Source organism: Carassius auratus, chromosome 37 (genome assembly GCF_003368295.1).
Source record: "Carassius auratus strain Wakin chromosome 37, ASM336829v1, whole genome shotgun sequence".
In the NCBI taxonomy this organism is placed as follows: Eukaryota; Metazoa; Chordata; class Actinopteri; order Cypriniformes; family Cyprinidae; genus Carassius; species Carassius auratus.
In genome coordinates this window covers 9202446-9221019 of record NC_039279.1, presented here as the reverse complement: position 1 = coordinate 9221019, position 18574 = coordinate 9202446, and the positions used below count along the sequence as shown (strand labels likewise).

General features: G+C 37.2%; 1 protein-coding gene across 2 annotated transcripts in view; it reads right to left on the bottom strand.

Moving 5' to 3' along the window:
* LOC113056108 (WW domain-containing adapter protein with coiled-coil-like) overlaps positions 1 to 17623 on the bottom strand; it is a 37022-nt gene extending 19399 nt beyond the window's left edge. Inside the window, exons 1-6 of one of the 2 annotated variants that reach the window (XM_026222607.1) lie at positions 17374 to 17623; positions 17160 to 17193; positions 16194 to 16380; positions 9716 to 9807; positions 4300 to 4415; positions 600 to 715 (exon numbers count right to left, since the gene is read on the bottom strand). In XM_026222607.1, coding sequence (XP_026078392.1) covers positions 600 to 715; positions 4300 to 4415; positions 9716 to 9807; positions 16194 to 16380; positions 17160 to 17193; positions 17374 to 17414 — 586 coding nt within the window. In that variant the 5' untranslated portion in view covers positions 17415 to 17623. The remainder of the gene's footprint in view (positions 1 to 599; positions 716 to 4299; positions 4416 to 9715; positions 9808 to 16193; positions 16381 to 17159; positions 17194 to 17373) is intronic. The other variant, XM_026222606.1, reaches the window with a different exon arrangement.
* Between the last annotated feature and the right edge of the window lie 951 nt (positions 17624 to 18574).

The window sequence follows — 18574 nt, the reverse complement described above, 5'->3', positions numbered from 1 at the left end:
TCCAGAAAGTTTTTCGTCAGGTGTAAATTATATGACGTCATTACATTGCCGTCTTGCAACCAGCCAATCGCTGCACTGCTGATCATGGTTTCGAGTATCGATACATATCCCCTTTTGAGCCAACACATGAACGTGCGCGCAGTTATCTCACATAACTCAATCCAGCGATACTAATCATACACAACAGGTGTGATCGAAGAACCCAATTAGCCAGATCAGGATTAGCACGATGATATCATCTTGGATGTGTCATTTGATCTCGGATGTAATAAACGACGTACGAAGAACAGGCCCCTGTTCCATGCAACAAAAACACTCTGTGTAACTAACCTTGACGTTTTAAAGCACAGTGTATCATGAAAACGATCAATAGCTGCATCCCTAGTTGTGTTGCTGTCTATGTATGGTCAGAAAGCTCTCAGATTTCATCAAAAAGATCTTAATGTGTTCTGAAGATGAACGAAGGTCTTTGGTTTGGAAGGACATGAGAGTGTGAATTCCTAATGACAGAATTTTCATTTTTGGGTGAACTATCCGTTTAATCTTTACAGCCAATTTCCAGAGCTAAATAATGTGGGTTTTCAGACTTTAATACTTACTAGTGCTGGAGAAGCTGGTGGGCGTAGCCTGCATGGCTTCACGCCTGTAGTCCCTGTCTTTAGGGAAGCTGTTGACAACTGCAGCAGTCTTGGTTGCCTCCTTCTGCCTTTGCTCTCTGAAAAAGGAAGTGGTTCACAAATGATACTGGCATTCAAAAGGAAACAAAACCGCATCGGCTTTACACACATGACCAGCACAGCAGGCAAAAAAAAAGCCTCACAATGAGACTAGCTGTCACGTCTCAACTTTCTGCAGGTCACTTGATAAGTGGAATTTGTATAACATTTTCATTTCAGCGCACCTGTTACGGTTCCAGCATTCATTAAGGGAACAAAATCATGATAAGACAGTGTGATCAACAAATCACAAAGACTGCCATTTCATTACATATGTATTCAAAATGTAATTTATTACAGCTTGTTCTGCAGAAAATGCTGCTCCAGACAAACTCTTCACTGCATGTTCTGTGAGTTTAAGGTCATATAACATTAGGGTTGTGCCGATAGATGATAGTATCGTGTATCGATGATAGTCAGAGAACTCGACATAAGCAAGATGATATTAGGGTCATTGTCCTATTAATGTATTAGATTATAATAATCTATTATTTTTTTTAATTAGGCAGCTTATAATCCGGCTATCAAACTACCCAGCTATTTCACTTCAGCACCGCATTTCTCACACACACACACACACACACAAGCACAGGAGGATTAGAGCCTGTAGTTGCTGAAGTTGTCCTCTACAAGGCAACGCGCTCTTCTCATACACGAGAGATTAACTCTTTCTTGTCATTACAAATAAAGTAAAGATAAAATAAGGTGGCAGAGCGAATTTATCATCCATAGTGGATCTCACTTAGTCCTTCTCTTAAAGACTGATCATTTAATTTATAACACTCACTATGTGGTGATAACGTAGAAGGACTGGGTGAGAACCACTATGGATGATAAGTTCCTTCTGCTGCTTTATTTTTATGCACAATACACAGTTTTGGCTGTTACAAAGTCTCCATCCACAAACAGCCATACATCATCTGCAGATACAAGGTATCTCATTGCACTTTAACAAGTAATCTGAACGGCCTATATTATGTGTGCGCAATATTTTAAATGAGCCCTAACTGAGTATAATGCCACAGTTATGTCAGAATGCATCTCATTTTCCATGCCCTCTCTTTCGCGCACCTGCGTGGTTTAAAACACCAAATAGTTTTGCTATGACAATAACCATGAGTCTCTCTCTCTCTCCACCAATGCACGATAAGATCATGTTTCGCCGATCTCACAGTCTGACGATATGACGATATGAAAAATTACCATATCGCCCAACACTTTTTAACATACATATGGGTATTCAACAATCTTCCAAACTGTAATGAGAAGCACTTATAAACCAGCTACTGTAAACAAAGGAGATGATGGTTTAATGTTTGATAACGAAGAAAATAATATCACAATAATCGCCTTTATGGATTGTACAGTTGTAATGTAAAACGATACATTTTTTATGTTTTTTAACTTAGTGAAATATTACAATAATTACTTATTCCATTTAAAGAGGTGGTTCATTGCGATTTCACTTTAATGTTAGTTAGTTTGTAGATAGTTGTTTGAACATAAACAATGTCTGCAAAGGTACGAAGCTGAAAGTTAAATGCAAATGGAGATATAGGCAGCAAAGGAGGCGAGGCCATGCTGCGCTGCTTTACAGAAGAGGAAGAGAAAACTAGAGGTGCCCTTAAAAATTCTATTCATACATGAATTTGTGAATGTCTTCTAACGTTTCTAATGGATTCACAAGCTTCAAAATCAATGTTCTAAAGCAGTGGTCCCCAATCCCCGGGCCGCGGACCGGTACCGGTCCGTGTGTCATTTGGTACCAGGCTGCACAAGGAGGTATAAATAATTTACATTAAAGTTGCAGTTGGTAACTTTTGGCGCTCACGTCTTGCGGAAGAACATTGTAGCCGGAGCTACTTCTCTGTTTACATCTATTGCGAGCAGTGTTTGGAATAACGGCGTTTAAAAGAACAACGTTATTTTTTCAGTAACGGGGTAATCTAACTAATTACTTTTCCCCGTCGTTACAATGCCGTTACCATTACTGGACGTTAAATGCGGTGCGTTATTATGCATTGATTTAATAAACTATGTAATCCGAACGCACCCCTGGCTCACACAGCGAGTGAGGAGGTGGGTTAATAAGATAAGCGATTATGATTGGCTAAGGCAGAGTCATGTGTTTCATGGTAGCCAATCAGAGCCAGTGTTTTTACACACATGCCGGCACACGCGCCAGCGGCGCCAAAAACGCACACACACACGCAACAGCTACACAGAGATTTGCAGCAGCAGAAATGGCGAGTCAGGAGCAATCCGATGAAAAGTTGGCATTGTCAAGATGGAGATATAAGCACTACTTCAAATTCATTGCGGTCAAAGGCAAGACCGTGCATGTAATGTGTACATGTAATGTGTGACACACACATCCAAAGCTAGTGGCCAAAAACACTTTTCTTACAAATATAATACTTGAAGTGCAGGATAAAACTGTCTGTTGTCGTGCAATAAAAAAAAAAAAAATCTTTGACAAACTTTGATATAGCATTGATATATTGATTTTTTTTTTTTTTTTACAGTAACGCAAATAGTTACTTTCCCTGGTAATTCAGTTACTAACTCAGTTACTTTTTGGAACAAGTAGTAACTATAACAAATTACTTTTTTCAAGTAACGTTCCCAACAGTGATTGCGAGTCACGCAGGTACTGTGCTACTCTGCAGCATTGCCTTCCCCAACCAGACTAAAATAGTCTGAATATAAACACTTATTATAGGTGTACCGTAGTGATTCAGGATAAGACAAAAACACTGTTCGGAAAATGGATTCATGATGTACTCGCTCATTATATATATTTCTTATATTTTCAACACAAAACACAGCCTTGCGCTGGCTGGACCAGAAGAGCCATGAGCGGATTTTTGCAAAACAAATAACAGAAGTGGAGGTAGAAGTGTCCTGAGCCATAACAATCTTTTATTTTGGAAAAAGGCCAGATGGCTCTGTGTTATTTTCATGGATTGTATATTCGTTTTTGTGGTGCATCTTATTTTTTAGGCATGTTTAAACGTCATAGTGACCATAATCAGTGAAAAAAAGAGGGTTAGGGGGCAGAGAGGATGTTATTCATGTTATGTTGTTGGCACGATGTTAAAAGGACGCTGCTAAATAAAGTTTTATACAAATACACAATGGATTCATGGTTATTATTAACAATATACCACATTTTTTATGCCAGTCGTATAATTTTATTTTGTATTTATCCATCACACCATAAAGCCCGGTCCGGACATTAAACCGGTCCTTGGTGCTAAAAAGGTTGGGGACCACTGTTCTAAAGCACAGGTTCTTAATACCGTTCCTTACACCCGCTGTTCTGTACACCCTCGCACATATTCAGCTCAGCTCCATCAATTAACTATTCCAATTATAAACATATTTTCACATAGCTATGAGAAGCGTTAAAAACGGACACGAGTGCTGTTGCCTTACTGTATTAAAGCTTTCATCTGGATAAAATCCTTCCTCCTGCATTGATCACCTGATGTTTATGCAGCAGCATGTATTTGTGTATTATAAGTGTATAATTAAGCACAATTTGAGCCTGAGATGAGGGGTGAAAGTGTGCGTTTAATACCTCTCCAACCACTCTTTGGGTTTCTCCCACTGAGACACCTCCGTTCTGCAGTTGTAGTAGTACTTCTTCCCTGAAGAACTGATGTGTTCAGACCAATCATCTGCCGGCTCAGATGGCTGAATAGAAGGAAAACAACAGGTGTGAGCACTAGAACCACTGGCATTTAAAGAGACAGGAGCTGTTAAAGGCATGACAGAGGGACAGGTGAAGGAAGATAAAAAGGAGAGTTGTATGGCAACAACAAAAGGAAAGACCTGAAAAAGACGACAATTAGGGTCTTTGTTGTTTTTCTTCTGATATAAGGCAAGGTCAGGGGTGCTCCGATTGATGGGCTACCAATCACAATCGACTGATAATCGCTATGGGATGATTGATCAGAAGACTCTAAAAAGGCAGATCTCATAAAACCGATCAAGTTGATAACATGTCTGCAGTGAGAGGTTTGGCATGACATGTAGCGGCACGGTCTCAGTCTCTGTCCAGCACGGGTGAAATAATTATAATGCTTGAGGTGAGGTACAATTCATATTTCTTCATTAAATAATTGATAAAGTAATTTGAAAAAGTTTCTGTGAGACAATTTCACAAACGGCGTGAATGAATCACTGCGTGCTCTCTTTCTCTCTAAAATAACAAATGGCTTCAAATCACATCGCGTCTGCACTGTAAGCGAGTTGCACAGTCCACACAGGAATTGTCACTTGCACTCGAGGCAGTGTCGCATCGTCACTTAAGTTTATAAATTGCATTTTTTCTTTTTAGTTCTTGCCAGTTTCTTGAAGACCGTGTGTGCATGCACACCTGCAGCACAAACAAATAATGCCAGGTTCACAGGTTGCGGTGCATATTTTTTCCATGCTTTTGTTAATGGATTAAAGCGTTCACACTGCACACACAGTTGTGGTCTGGCAGTGCATTTAGGAGCAGTGCGTCTGCAGCAGTGCAGAAATAGTTTCCACACAGAGTATATTTTTGCTGTGATGCATGCACTTATTAAATTAACAGTGCATTGTTTGCGGTAAATATGAACATGCATTGACACAAAAATGCATGTAATTATAGTCTACTGTGTTTCACAGCCAACACATAGGCTATGGCTTTTTGGCTAGGTTTAAATGAAAAGAGCACTTTCAGATAAAAAAGGCAATAATTTTTAAGTTCTTAATTAAGGAACAGGATTGTTTGTAATAAAGATTTAAATGCAAAAGAAAAGGCAAGTAGAGCTGAGCTGTTTCTGTCAATGCTAAGTTTTAAGTTTGTGATAATGTTAGTATTTTAAGTGTTTTGCTTTAGCAACTTAATATATAAAAGTAAATGCAAAATTAAAAAGCATGGAATAATTGATGAACGTTTGTAGCACAGTCCATACTGCTTCTGTACCACACATGGACTACATACACACTGCAAACAACCTCACAATATCAGTGGTATCTTTTCAAGGTATCAGTGATCGGATGATAATGCTTTCTATGATCGGCCTCAAAAATCCTGATCACAGCACCCCTAGAAAAGGCTAAACAGAGTAACAGCATGAGGAAGTTAAAAATCTAGAACAAGACTGGGCAGAAAAGAGAGAAAATGAGAACATTAGAGACAGACAGATGGAGTGTGCAAGGGGGAGAGAGAGAGAGCTGAATCCTGATGCAAGCGTGTGTAATATTTGATGAGGTGGAACTCTGCGCATTGCCCTTCCAGGATGCCTATTTAATTTCTGTGCCACTAGCATCACCATCCGGCATTGCAAAAATAATATGTTTCTTGAACGCTTCCTTCGTCAGCCAAGGGGTCACACTATGGTTGGTTAACATGGCCTAGTTAACTCCTCCCTTGAGTCAAAATCTCTCTCCCTTTGATGGTCATTCCAAATAAGACATGTAGTCTGCCTTCCTTTTTTCATAGCAATGCATTTATCAGGGTCCTGTGGCAGAATGTGATGGAATCTACCTGCAAACGCTGTAATAATGTCTATCTGCTAGTACCCTGAGATAGAAGAAGGAATTTTAACATTTAAAAAATGTTAATAAGTGAACAAATTAGTAAATTAATTGCTTTAGCTTTAAAGAACAACATATGGACCTGGACAGTCTATATTTTATATAGATTACCACTTAACATTTTGGGGTAAATAAAATTTATTGATTTATTATTATTTAGAAATTATTGCTTTCATTTAGCCAGGATACATTAAATTGAAAAGTATCAAAGACAATGTCACAAAGCAATTCAAATCATCCAAAGATCAAAAAAAAAAAAAAAAATATATATATATATATATATATATATATATATATATATATATATATATATATATATATATATATATATATATATATATATATATATATATATATATATATACACACACACACACACATACACACACACACCTTCTCATTCAAGTTCTTTATTTTCATGACTATGAAAATTGTAGAGTCACACTGAAGGCATCAAGGGCTATTTGACCAAGAGGGAGAGTGATGGGGTGCTGCACCAGATGACCTGGCCTCCACAGTCACCGGACCTGAACCCAATCGAGATGATTTAGGGGTGAGCTGGACCGCAGACTAGTGTTGTCAAAAGACCCGGTGCTTCGGTACCAAGTCAGTACTAAAATGATGAAAATGTGACGGTACCAGGTTTCTTTAAGTACCGGTGGTACCGAGAACCCAGTTCTTCACAGATACAGTGCTATGATTTCCACGAAGCAGAAAATGCAGACGGAATCTCAAAATCCAGTCTTGATAATGAAACTTACATTTTAATATGGACAATCATGGAATTTGTCAAAGTTAGCATAAATTAATCAAATCTCCATATGGACCAGAATCTGTAAATGTTAAGCTGCAAAAGTGGATTGAAATATGAATCCTGCATGTTCTGCACGTCTCTGTGTGAATGAATGAATAGTTTGTTTACTACAGAGACTGAAACGCGTGAGCTTGCAGTAATTTCAGCATCTGCCGTCTCAATGAGGACATAAATACATAAACAGTCACTTCACAAGCATTTTACCATTTCATTTGGGTAAAACGAGTGTCAAAATAATAGTAGCCCATCAAAATAAAAGTTCATTTGTACATGAAGACATTGTGCAAGAAATATTACTATTATTTAGTAGAATGTGACACTGCTACTTCTGTTGAATTTTTTTTATAAAACTTTCTTTTTTAAAGAAATAAATCACAATATTTATTCCATGTTTAAATTTTAATGGCAAATCCCCTTTATTTATCAAAAAAAATGTTTACATTTCATTAAATAAGACTGCCTGCCATTGCCCACTACCGGAGAAACTGGTATGTCTTCTACTTGTTCGAAAATGAATTTGAATAATTCTAAATGAACTCCATTATTTTGACAGAAGACAACAAAGAATAATTTACATATAGCGTGTTGTTTAAGCGTGGTAAGACTCTCGCTCTCTCTCTCTTTGCATGTGTGAGAAACAGCGCTATCAGTAAAGTGACGGTGAGTCGTGCGCCTTCACAAAGAGTTAACAGAGAATCAAATACATGTGCGCTGTGCGTCCATTGAGATGAACTGAAAAGTTCAGATCGCTTGATGGAGAGAGAACTCTGAAGCTCAGATGCTGAAATTAATGCAAGCGTCATGCGCTTCAGTCTATGTAGTAAACAAACCTGCACGTCTCTGCCATTCATTAATTCACACAGAGACGCGCAGAACACGCATTCATATTTTAAACAACTTTTGCGGCTTAACAATTACAGATACTGGTCCATATGGAGATTTTATTTGATTATTTTATGCTAACTTTGGCAAATTCCATGACTGTCCATATTAAAATGCAAGTTTCATTTTCATGACTGGATTTCGAGATTCCGTCCTCGTTTTCTGCTTCGCGGAAATCATAGAGCAAATTTCAAAGCCACACCCGCCCGCCATCTGCTGATTGTTTTGCTGTCTATGGCGACGCAATGCTTTGCTGATGCGAGCCGCAAAAAAAAGCCATTGTCTGTTCTAGAAAGGATGCAGCAAAGATATTTAATGCTAAAGTATGAGGCATAGGCCTACGCTGAGTTTAATTTGCGATGAGATGTGCTCTAGTTCACAGTGCAGTGCAAGTGAACGTGGCGCGCTGGTGCTTCCATGTCACGGTTATCATTGTCTGCTTTATTTGCTTTTTATTTATTAAAATACATGCAATTGGTTGATGAAACATTTATTAAAATTAAGATAAAATTTGTACAAAACGAATTTTGTTTTTAAGAAAGGTTTTCTACAAAGCAAAATTTTATGAAGTGGTAGATATCATGTCTGACGATTTACAAAACTTCATTAAGTGGTAAAAACCATGTCTCCCGATATATTGCGCATCTTATGATCCTATCTAAAAAATAAAAATAATTTTTGATAAAAAATGTTTGTAAAAAATATTTTAATGACACGGTTTTGGCGGTTATAGAGTTCTAATGACGGTGTTCAACTATAACCGCCGGTCTCACGGTTATATACTAACCGTCACACCCCTACACACACACACACACACACACATATATATACACATAAGAGGCACAAGGAGAGTAATCAAATTTAGTTTCTATGCCATTTCAATACTATAAGTATTTAAATTTTGTGCTGGCTCACCAAAACGATCTTGGATTTATGAAGAGAGCTGGCACAAATATTAGATCCATTCATCAAATATGTCGAAATGAGCTACTTTTCAACATGCTTCACAAAACGACCCCTCAATATGACTATGGATTGGCAGTCTATTTTTAGACTTTTAGACACTGAATTCAATCAAAATTGCATCACTGATGAGAAAAATACCCTGTTTCAAATGTTTTGCAATGCTGTAGTTATTTTTTTTTTTAAATCACAATTGTACTAAAAAAACCATGTGACATCAATATTTCAAAACAGTCAATGAATGATGTAATTCTAAAGGCATCAGAAGCACAGAAATTTCTCTCTCTATGCTGGTAAAGGTACACTGTGCCTTGCATACAGCAAGGGGACAGATGGTCTGCACACAGGAGGGTTGCCACACAACCAGACAGCACATTTAACAGCAATACTGAATTTCAGTCAGGGATAATTTTGTTAAATCCAAATAATGGGCCATAAAATAGCATGCCACTTATTAGAAGTCTGAAATATTTAAAGCAGATCTGCCAGGATCAATGTTTTCTATTTTGACTGCATTGATATTAAATTAATGCATCTTAATTGATACTTCCAGTAAGACAGTTATTCAAAATTATGTATGCAAAACTAATAGCACAAATAACTATTAGGCTATTTTAAAATGGTCTGATTTATTCATTGAATAACAGCCTGTTTGTGCCAAAGGGTTACTGGTGTATGTGACTGTGGCCTTGTTGTGTGTGCTGATTGCGGCCTCATTTGAAAATGCAGACTAGTTAGATGACATTGAGACTGTGGTACTTACAGTGTCTGATGATTTGTTGGGATTTGAATGAGAGTTGGTGCTGTGCAGAGAGCTGTGGTTATGGGAGTTCTCTTGAGGGGATATACTGGTCCCTGAAAGATAAAACACACTGAATGTAAACAAACCACTTTTCATTATTTCTTTACATTCCATTGTTCTGCATAACTATAAAACTACATAGACAATAATCCCATAATTCACTGCCATTTCCACTTCCTGCAAATTCATCAAGTATGTATATCAATGATGCTTCTAGCACTTGAGCTATATCCTGCTGTACGATGCTGAGACACTTCTGTGCCTTTCTATCAGTTGCTGGCTTAGTTTGATTCATTAGTGATTTCGGTTTGACCTGCACCAACTCCATTACACAGATAATACAAGCTCTCAAAGACTCATCTTACAAGTGTTTGTGTTCAATTGATTCAATAAAGAAGAGATTGAGAATGTAAATGAAAGACATATTGTGAAGTGAAGATAAAAAAAAAAAAAAAAAAAAAAAAAGGTCAAATGATTTCTACCACTGACTTGAAATTTATCATCATCAAATGAGTGTTACAGCACTGTTTAAATATCCAGCAGCCAGTTCTTTAAAAAGCACCCAGAAGAGTGCAAACTAAAAGGTCTTACTACAATCTGAAGTAAAAATAAAAAAACAACAACGGTGAAATAGGAGTGTTTTCAGTGATTACTCATTTTGACAAAAATCTAATAATCAGCAGAGCCGGGGAGAGCTGAAGAACAGCGTAATGATTTGATAATACACCAGACTCACACTCCTAAGGAAACATCCGGCAAACTCATAAATCAGTTAACTACCCATAAAAGATTACTCATGGCAAACAAACACATACTAGGCTTTAACTGATGACCAGTTCAGTGAGAATCAGACTATTCTAACACTGTAACATTTAGGTGAGACCCACAGACTGCTGGCTTCCTGTTTACTGCAGGAGTAATATATCTTCTGTGATCTATAACAGTACACTAATAACAAATAATTTCAGAAAACTATAATCACTTCAGATGGAAAAGATTTAATGTACAAAATAGGTCTAGAAAGTCCCACAGCAAGCACTAAGTGACCTGCAACTACCCCACGCTACACCACAAACCCTCACCAGGGCATTTTATCTGTGTGCTCAGATTGCAGGAAGCCCTTAGGCTACAGATAGTGCTCACTGCCTTGGAGAAGATGGGTCTGATGTGTTCAGTGAACAAAAGTATAAAGTAACTAGGAGCGTTGAAACTCAACCGCCATACTACATCTACGTAAACATTTAAAATCATCTAGATGTACTCCTTAACATGGACAAAGAACACCTTTTGAAGATACATGCACAAAGTGTGCAGGTCTCTCTGACTCGGGAACAAAAGACAAAAAAATGTGTTAAATGTTAAATGTTTTTTGTCCAATCAAATCCTCTTTATAAGAGATCGTCCCACCCCTAAATACCACTTGCAGCTGAACAGCATGTAGTGAATCTTTTTGCTCTAAGGAAAACGGTGGGGGTAGAGCCCTTTTATATGTCCTAGTCCCACCCATACTTCCTGTGAATAAGAAATACATCTTAAACCACAGCTTTATTTTTAATCCAGAAAAAAAAGTGTGAGAAGCTATGACATGCACACACTCAAAAACTAAACTTTGGAGCGGTAGAACAAGTTTGCTATTTAGATTAGACTTTACGGAGGAACCGATTACCCTGTTTTCGATTGCTTTTGGTATATATGGCAAAAGTTGAAGAAAGTGCATCATCTTGTTTCATTCTGGTTTTGATCAAATTCATCAGAATGTAATGTATTCAATTAAGCAATTTGTATTCATTTACACCTAAAACTCCATTCTCAATTTGTAAATCGCAAAATCAATCAATTTACCCTATTTTCAGTTTTGTGAATAAAACACTAAAGATTATTTCTCGAGCACCTCCCATACAATAACTGCAACAAGCTCTGTGATGTTACTTTTGATAAACACACTCGGCTTTCAAATTCTGTCAAATTCAAACAATCAATTTCATATACATAAAAAAAAGTCCATACCTCATTAGCTAGAAAAAAACAAAACAAGACCGCTACAAAGAAACATTTAATTAAATGTATATGATATATTGTACATTAATTCATTCATTTTGCCTGCAGGTGATGGTAATGTATAACATGATTAAATCTGTCAAGAGAAATATTTATGACAGCTACTGTATAAATTATTCCATTTCAACAACACATTGGAGTAGAAACCTTATTATATCATAAGGTGATATAAAAACTGCCGTACGTGCAATTTAAATGTTTGTATAAAATGCATTTGAGTGTTGAATGTTACACAAAATACATAGCAATTGAATGTAATAATTATAGCTCTGTTGTTGATTTTAACTTTTAATATTAGAGTAACGCACCAATTGAGAAGGTTCCCCATGTAGTACACAGAATAAGTTGAGAGATTTTCCTTAAGAAAAATGTTCATGTACCTGAAACATCCAAATGAATCAATATTCCATTGAATCAAGAGCCGAACTGAATCGAAAGCACTATATATATATTCAAGTTGGAAACATGGCTCAGCTGATTTCAGCATTTATGCTCATCGCAAATGCATATTATAACACCAAACTGATTAATTTAACTTTCTTCTTATATGTATAATGTTATCCTATTTAACAGCTTAAATTGCTCTTTAACAAGATACAGGACGTGACCTATATAACAGATCTGGTAAATATGAATGATAGATGCAAAGCTTTTACACCTCCGAGATTCATAAAATGTAGCACTAAAAATAACATTCAATAATGGCACAGAGCCAGGCAACATATCAAGCATATGCTTTTGAAGAATGAAATCCAAGACTTTTTGAAAATAACTTTCTCCTATTTAATGCAACTTGACTTGTCCAACATCTAAATTTTAAACAGGTCCCTAGATAAGTGAGATCTGAGACCGTGCACAGCCTGGTGCATTTCAACGTACACTTGTGGTCACTGTTCAGTTAGATGATGCATTTATTTGGTAGCAATCTCATTATCTACTCGTTATCTAAATAAGAGTAGCAAATCAACATTTAGTGATAAGATTCAACTGCCTTTATACATAGCAGCTGTATATGGTCAAGACATCTTGTTATGCACGTACATGAAAAACAGCAAATTTGCTGAAAAGGAATGACATGGTTTTATCTGAAGTGAAAATAATATCAGGCATTACTAAAAGCATGTTAACTAAAAGATAACAATAGTTTTAATAATCACCACAGCTATAATGATAAAGAAACATAGGAACAAATTGGATTCGTTTACAGTTGATAAACGTTAAAAACAAGTAATCATAACCCACCTGACTTTAACAAGCTCAAACATTTAAAGCAGCAGACAACATAACTGCAACACTTATAATATACAGAATTGTATCGCTTGTTGGTGTGAATTAGTGTTAATTTTGTCAGATGAGACGACATGAAATATGTTCGTCAGCGACCTTTTTTTTTTAGGGGGGGGGGGGGGGGGTGAAATGCTATTTCATGCATACTGAGTTTTTTACACTGTTAAAGAGTTGGATTCCCATGCTAAACATAGACAAAGTTTCAAAAATTAAGTTGTACATTTGAAGGAGTATTTCTGTTCCAAAAATACTCCTTCCGGTTTGTCAAAAGTTTTCGAAAAGTTTTTTTCGAGTATGGCTCTGTGTGACGTTAGATGGAGCGGAATTTCCTTATATGGGTCCTGAGGCACTTCTGCCGGAAGAGCGCGCGCTCCCGTATAGCGAGGCTGAGCAGCACAGATATTTCACTGATCAGAGCGATTCACTGATCAGAGCGAGAGCGTCGCGAAAAGTCACAAAAGAAGTGTGTTTTTGGTTGCCAGGGCAAGACAACCCTGCACAGATTACCAAAGAAAAAACAGCATTAAGGGACCAGTGGATGGAGTTTATTTTTACAGAGCATCAACGGAGTTGTGCAAGTGTTTTTGTTTGTTCCCTGCATTTCGAAGATGCTTGTTTTACAAACAAGGACCAGTTTGACGACGGATTTGCACATCGTTTATTTCTTAAGGATGATGCAATCCCAACGAAAAAGGGTCACGATCGTGTGTTGGAACCGCAGGCGGTGAGTAAAACTGCTTCAAATATCTCTGCCTTCTTGTTAGTGCGTCCCCTCCCATGCCGGAGACCCCGCTCGGAGCAAGTCGTTGCTGCTGCTGCTCTCGTTCAGTTTCAGCCTCTGGATCTGATTCTGGATCATAAATAAATGGCTGAATCTGACTGTTAGCCATGGTTTATTTTGGATGATGGTTTTTTTTCCTCAAGGTAATGTCACAGCTTCCTTTAATTACTAAGACGAGACGATGACAAGACTGCACCACTGTCCATAAACGCTGACTAAGACTAAATTAACATGCATTATTGTTGACGAAAAAAGATGAGATGAAAATGTTTTGTATAAAATTAAATTAAGATAAAATCTCTCTTCATTTTCGTCTACGATCATCTCTGCTTTTTCATCAGCTGTTACGCCTTCACCTAAAATATTCAGAACGAGTTCGCGGCTTTGCGCTGTTGCTCAAGCTGTGCAGGCTCTTTTATTGTACATGACAGCTTATGTCCAGATGACCGGCCTTTGCATTACAATTAAAAGCAGTATCAATAAAGTACAAAAATTTGATCAGGTTAATCATTAGTGAATGTGTCCCCTAAATCAGAAATTGAAAACCAAACACGTTTAACATCAGCATTCAACAAGTGTATTTTGTCAGGTAATGATGACATTTAAAAAATCTTTGAGATATGTGAAACACTTTTTACTGAAATGTTTATCAGTAATAATCTCAGTAATGTGTTATTAAAAACAAAAACTAGGCTAAAATTAAAAGACTTTTAGTCGACTAAAACTTAGCTAAGATACCTTGAGTTTTCTTTCTACTAAAACGACGAGACATTTAGTCGACTTAAACTTGACTAACAAAAAAAGATATGTGAATGACTAAATATGACAAACAAGGACATTTAGCACAAGACTAAGACTAAATTAAAAATAAGTGATGAAATTAACACTAGTGTGAATTTGGCTCATTTCAATCAGTGACTTGCAGAAATATGAAATCAACAATATTAACTTTTGAAGAAGCAAAAGAAATATAAAATTCAATATCCTGAACATTGCATGGAATATTGTTTGTATATCAAATCCGATGATGACAGCGAAACTCAATTAAGCCTGTTTTTGCCAACCTAACATTGCAACATTTGATCAACCAAAATCATGAGTTTGGAACATGTTTTTTTTTTTTTTTTTATACAGCAAATAGCAGATAGTGTTTTAAGGGTGCATTTGGTCACATTTATAGCACAGACTTAACCCTTTTTTTTTTAACTGAAACCTTGTAAGACGTGGTCTGCTTCTGGGAATTCTTGTACATTAGTTTCATAATGTCAATAACTCAACAGATGGTAAAAATATTCGGTAGTGTGGGTACATTTTATGACCACTGTTTCTATTTACAGCTAATCTTACTGCAAATCAATCTTACATGCTGCATGTATAGAAAGTGTTCAGAGATACTAAGGTTGAGTTTAAAAGGGATAAAGAACCCAAAAATGATTATTCTGTCATCATTTACTCATCCTCATGTCATGCAAAACGGTATGGACTTTTTCATCTGCAGATCAAAGATACTTTGAAAAATGCCCTTTTTCTTATCAATAGTCACCCAACATTCTTCAAAATATCATCCTTTGTGCTCTGCCGATGGAAAAAAAAATCATACAGGTTCAGACCAACTTCAGGAAGAGTAAATCAGAATTGTAATTTCTTGGTGAACTATCTTACGGATCATACTTATGTCTAAATGTTTAACAAACTGAACAAAATCATTCAAAATCATCAAAACTGAAAAAAATATATAACCTCAGAATGTTGCCAATAGCAATAGCATTCAGCAGATCTCGGTAAAATAATTTTGCAGGACAACAGAATATTTGAATGATATGGAAATCAAGCACAATTTCTTATTTCAGAAATGTGTGGTCTTTTAAGCCTTACTTATTTCTGAACTATAAAACAGTCTTCAGATGTGGAATGCAAAATAAGTCCCTTTGATGAACTCTTGCTTGTACCTAATCTTATAAGAATAAAATGTATAGAACCTGAACATGAGGAGAGAGAAAAGCACACTGTGCTCCAAGACCAAGCCTTACATTTTCCCGTCTGACGTGGCATTATTCATAAGGTTCGATTAAAGGTTACTAATTGAAGCTGGTGCCATTAACGTAAGTGTGATTTGATTTAATATCTCTTAACCCGAAAAAATGCAATCTGACCACTTACTACAGAATGTATCTAACTAATGTTTACATAGAAACAATTATGGACTAATTAAGACCGTGGTAAGATTTGCGTTATCGATCTAGTCATCAGTATCAGCCTCATATCTGTGGCTCTTATCATAGGATCAGTATGACTCCAGGTCTCCCCTCTTACCTCCTTCTCGCTCTCTCCCCCGGTGTGGATGGATGGCTTTTGCTCTGCCATGGCCGGTGCCATCCATGTGTTTGTTTTCTGGGCTGTCTGATCTCCGCAGCATCTTGCACGGCGGAGTGGTGTCAGTACTGTCACGCATCTTCTCATGTCGGTGATCAGGGTGACTCTTGGATGAGTACTTAAGAGTCTGTCAAGACATGACATTCCTACAATGAAATCTGCTGCATAATTATTCTCACTCTCACACGTGCAATGTACATGAGAGCTGGTTTACAGCTCGTCTACAGTGGTCATTAACTACCTGACCAGCTCATTTGTTAATGGTCTAAGATTGTATACGAGCTATAGACCAGCTAGCAATCATCTAACATACTTAACACGATTATGTTAGTTAGACATACTTTGTATGTCATTGCAAAACTAAGCACAGGAAAGCCTATAAGCATTATTCTCCCTGTCTTACATATTAATAAGCATTTCTTGATGGTCTACATGATAATTAAGCTCGTTTTATTGGGATTTGATCTCACTCACTAGAAACCATAAAGACGACTGTTTATTAAAAAGAAAATCGTACCACTAAATTCGCATTTTACGTATATAACAGTTTCTTTAAAGTAGCCTGATTTAGATTATGAGTTAATAATTATAAACGTTATTATGACAGACATTTCGAAGTAAATCGCTGTGGCACACAGGCCTGATGTAGCAGCTAGCGTGCTAACGTTAGCCTGTTAAAGTCGCTAGCGCTGTGAGCGCTTTTAAAACATGATAAATTCGACGGGCAGGCGACTTATGACAGCACAAATTTATGTTTGCAGTGTAATTTAAATGTGTGTGTCGTTTCAAGCTGGACACTGTGATAACGAGGCACTTTTCGCTGTGTTTTACGCACAGAGGCCTAAATTGCTTCGAAAGCCTGCGCTAGATTTACCCCATTTTTAATCTTATTTGTTTCAGATCTACCTGATAGGGCTGAGAATCCCGTCGGTCGGTGCACCTACAAAATAAAACAAGAAAAAGAGACAGAGGAACAGTTAAAAACAATCTTCACGGATAGTGGCAGAAATTGCAACAGCTGAATCGGCTTCCTTAAGTTTCTACTTATTTTGGTTTGGCTAAAAATGGCGGATTGTCAAAGCGGAGAAGGAAAATCGAAGTATAAAATAGAGTTCTTTACCCATCGCCGAGTCTTGGTTGTTTCCTTGCATACATTACCATCAATGCCGTGTTAGTGTGTGTGAAGTAGATGTGAAAGACGGGCGACTTAGTTTGTATTTGGAGTGGGCTATCGACGACCCGATCGCGTAAATTATTTCAATAGCTCTGGCTATTGGAGTCGCTCTTCGCCTCTGCTAGTCAGTAGAGCGCCCTCGGTCCATCTCCCACTCACACACACACACCGAAACTCTGCCCCTATCTACAAAACAGCGAAGCTCAGCCTTCCTCGCACACCTCAATCCGGCTCATTCCGGCGATCGGTTCGACTCGACTCGGCTACTGTCGGGTCATTTCGGCCACTGTTCGAATCATGAGAAAGGGACCGGATTGAATCTTCGCAGTTTTTTTCTTTTTCTAGTAAAAACACATTGTGCTTGACGTACTTACAGAAAAATCTGATTTAGGTTTCTCACTTCGCGCTTTACTCCAGCTGTTAAGAAATACTGCGTTTCAGTCGTTGGAATTTAAACCCAATACTGACATCTACTGGACATGTTGAGCCAGTGCATGTGCAGCATGTGTGCTGAAGGTCCTGATGCAGTGTGACTCACTGAAACAAACGAGTCTGGGGAATTCTCGGAAAAGAGATATGTGTGCGAACTTTTTGAATGAAACAAGTAACCAGAACACTGTTCAGAACCTTCAGAAGAACAGAGCCTTCTCTTTGGTTGATATATTGGCCTACTGAAAAAAAGAAAGAAAAAAAAACATTAATGGCTCAAATCCCATGTTATAATTTTCTAACATAAAATAAAGTAAGCAGGAATTAGTTTTAATCACATCAGCAGAGGCATCAGCAATTGCAACCGGTGTTTTTTTTTTTTTTGGTGAGGGTGGGGTGTTTATGTCTCATGAGTCTTTCCACCTTTAGAGGTGATTTGTGTTTGGTTTTCTATGCAAATTCTGTGCCAACTCTTCCAAATGTGATGGAGAGTGTGTGGACAGCATTTGGTATGCAGGTCAGGCATATTTTCAGTTGCATTAAAATCTGAGTTATTCCAGATTTCAAATCCTGTCAAGTCACATTTATTTGTATAGTGCTTTATAATCAGTATAGATTGTTTCAAAGCTGCTTCTCAAGAGGTAAAAAGGAAACTAAAAAGTTAAAATGCAAGCAAAGAATATTCAAATATGAAATTTCTTCAATTTCATCTCGAAAG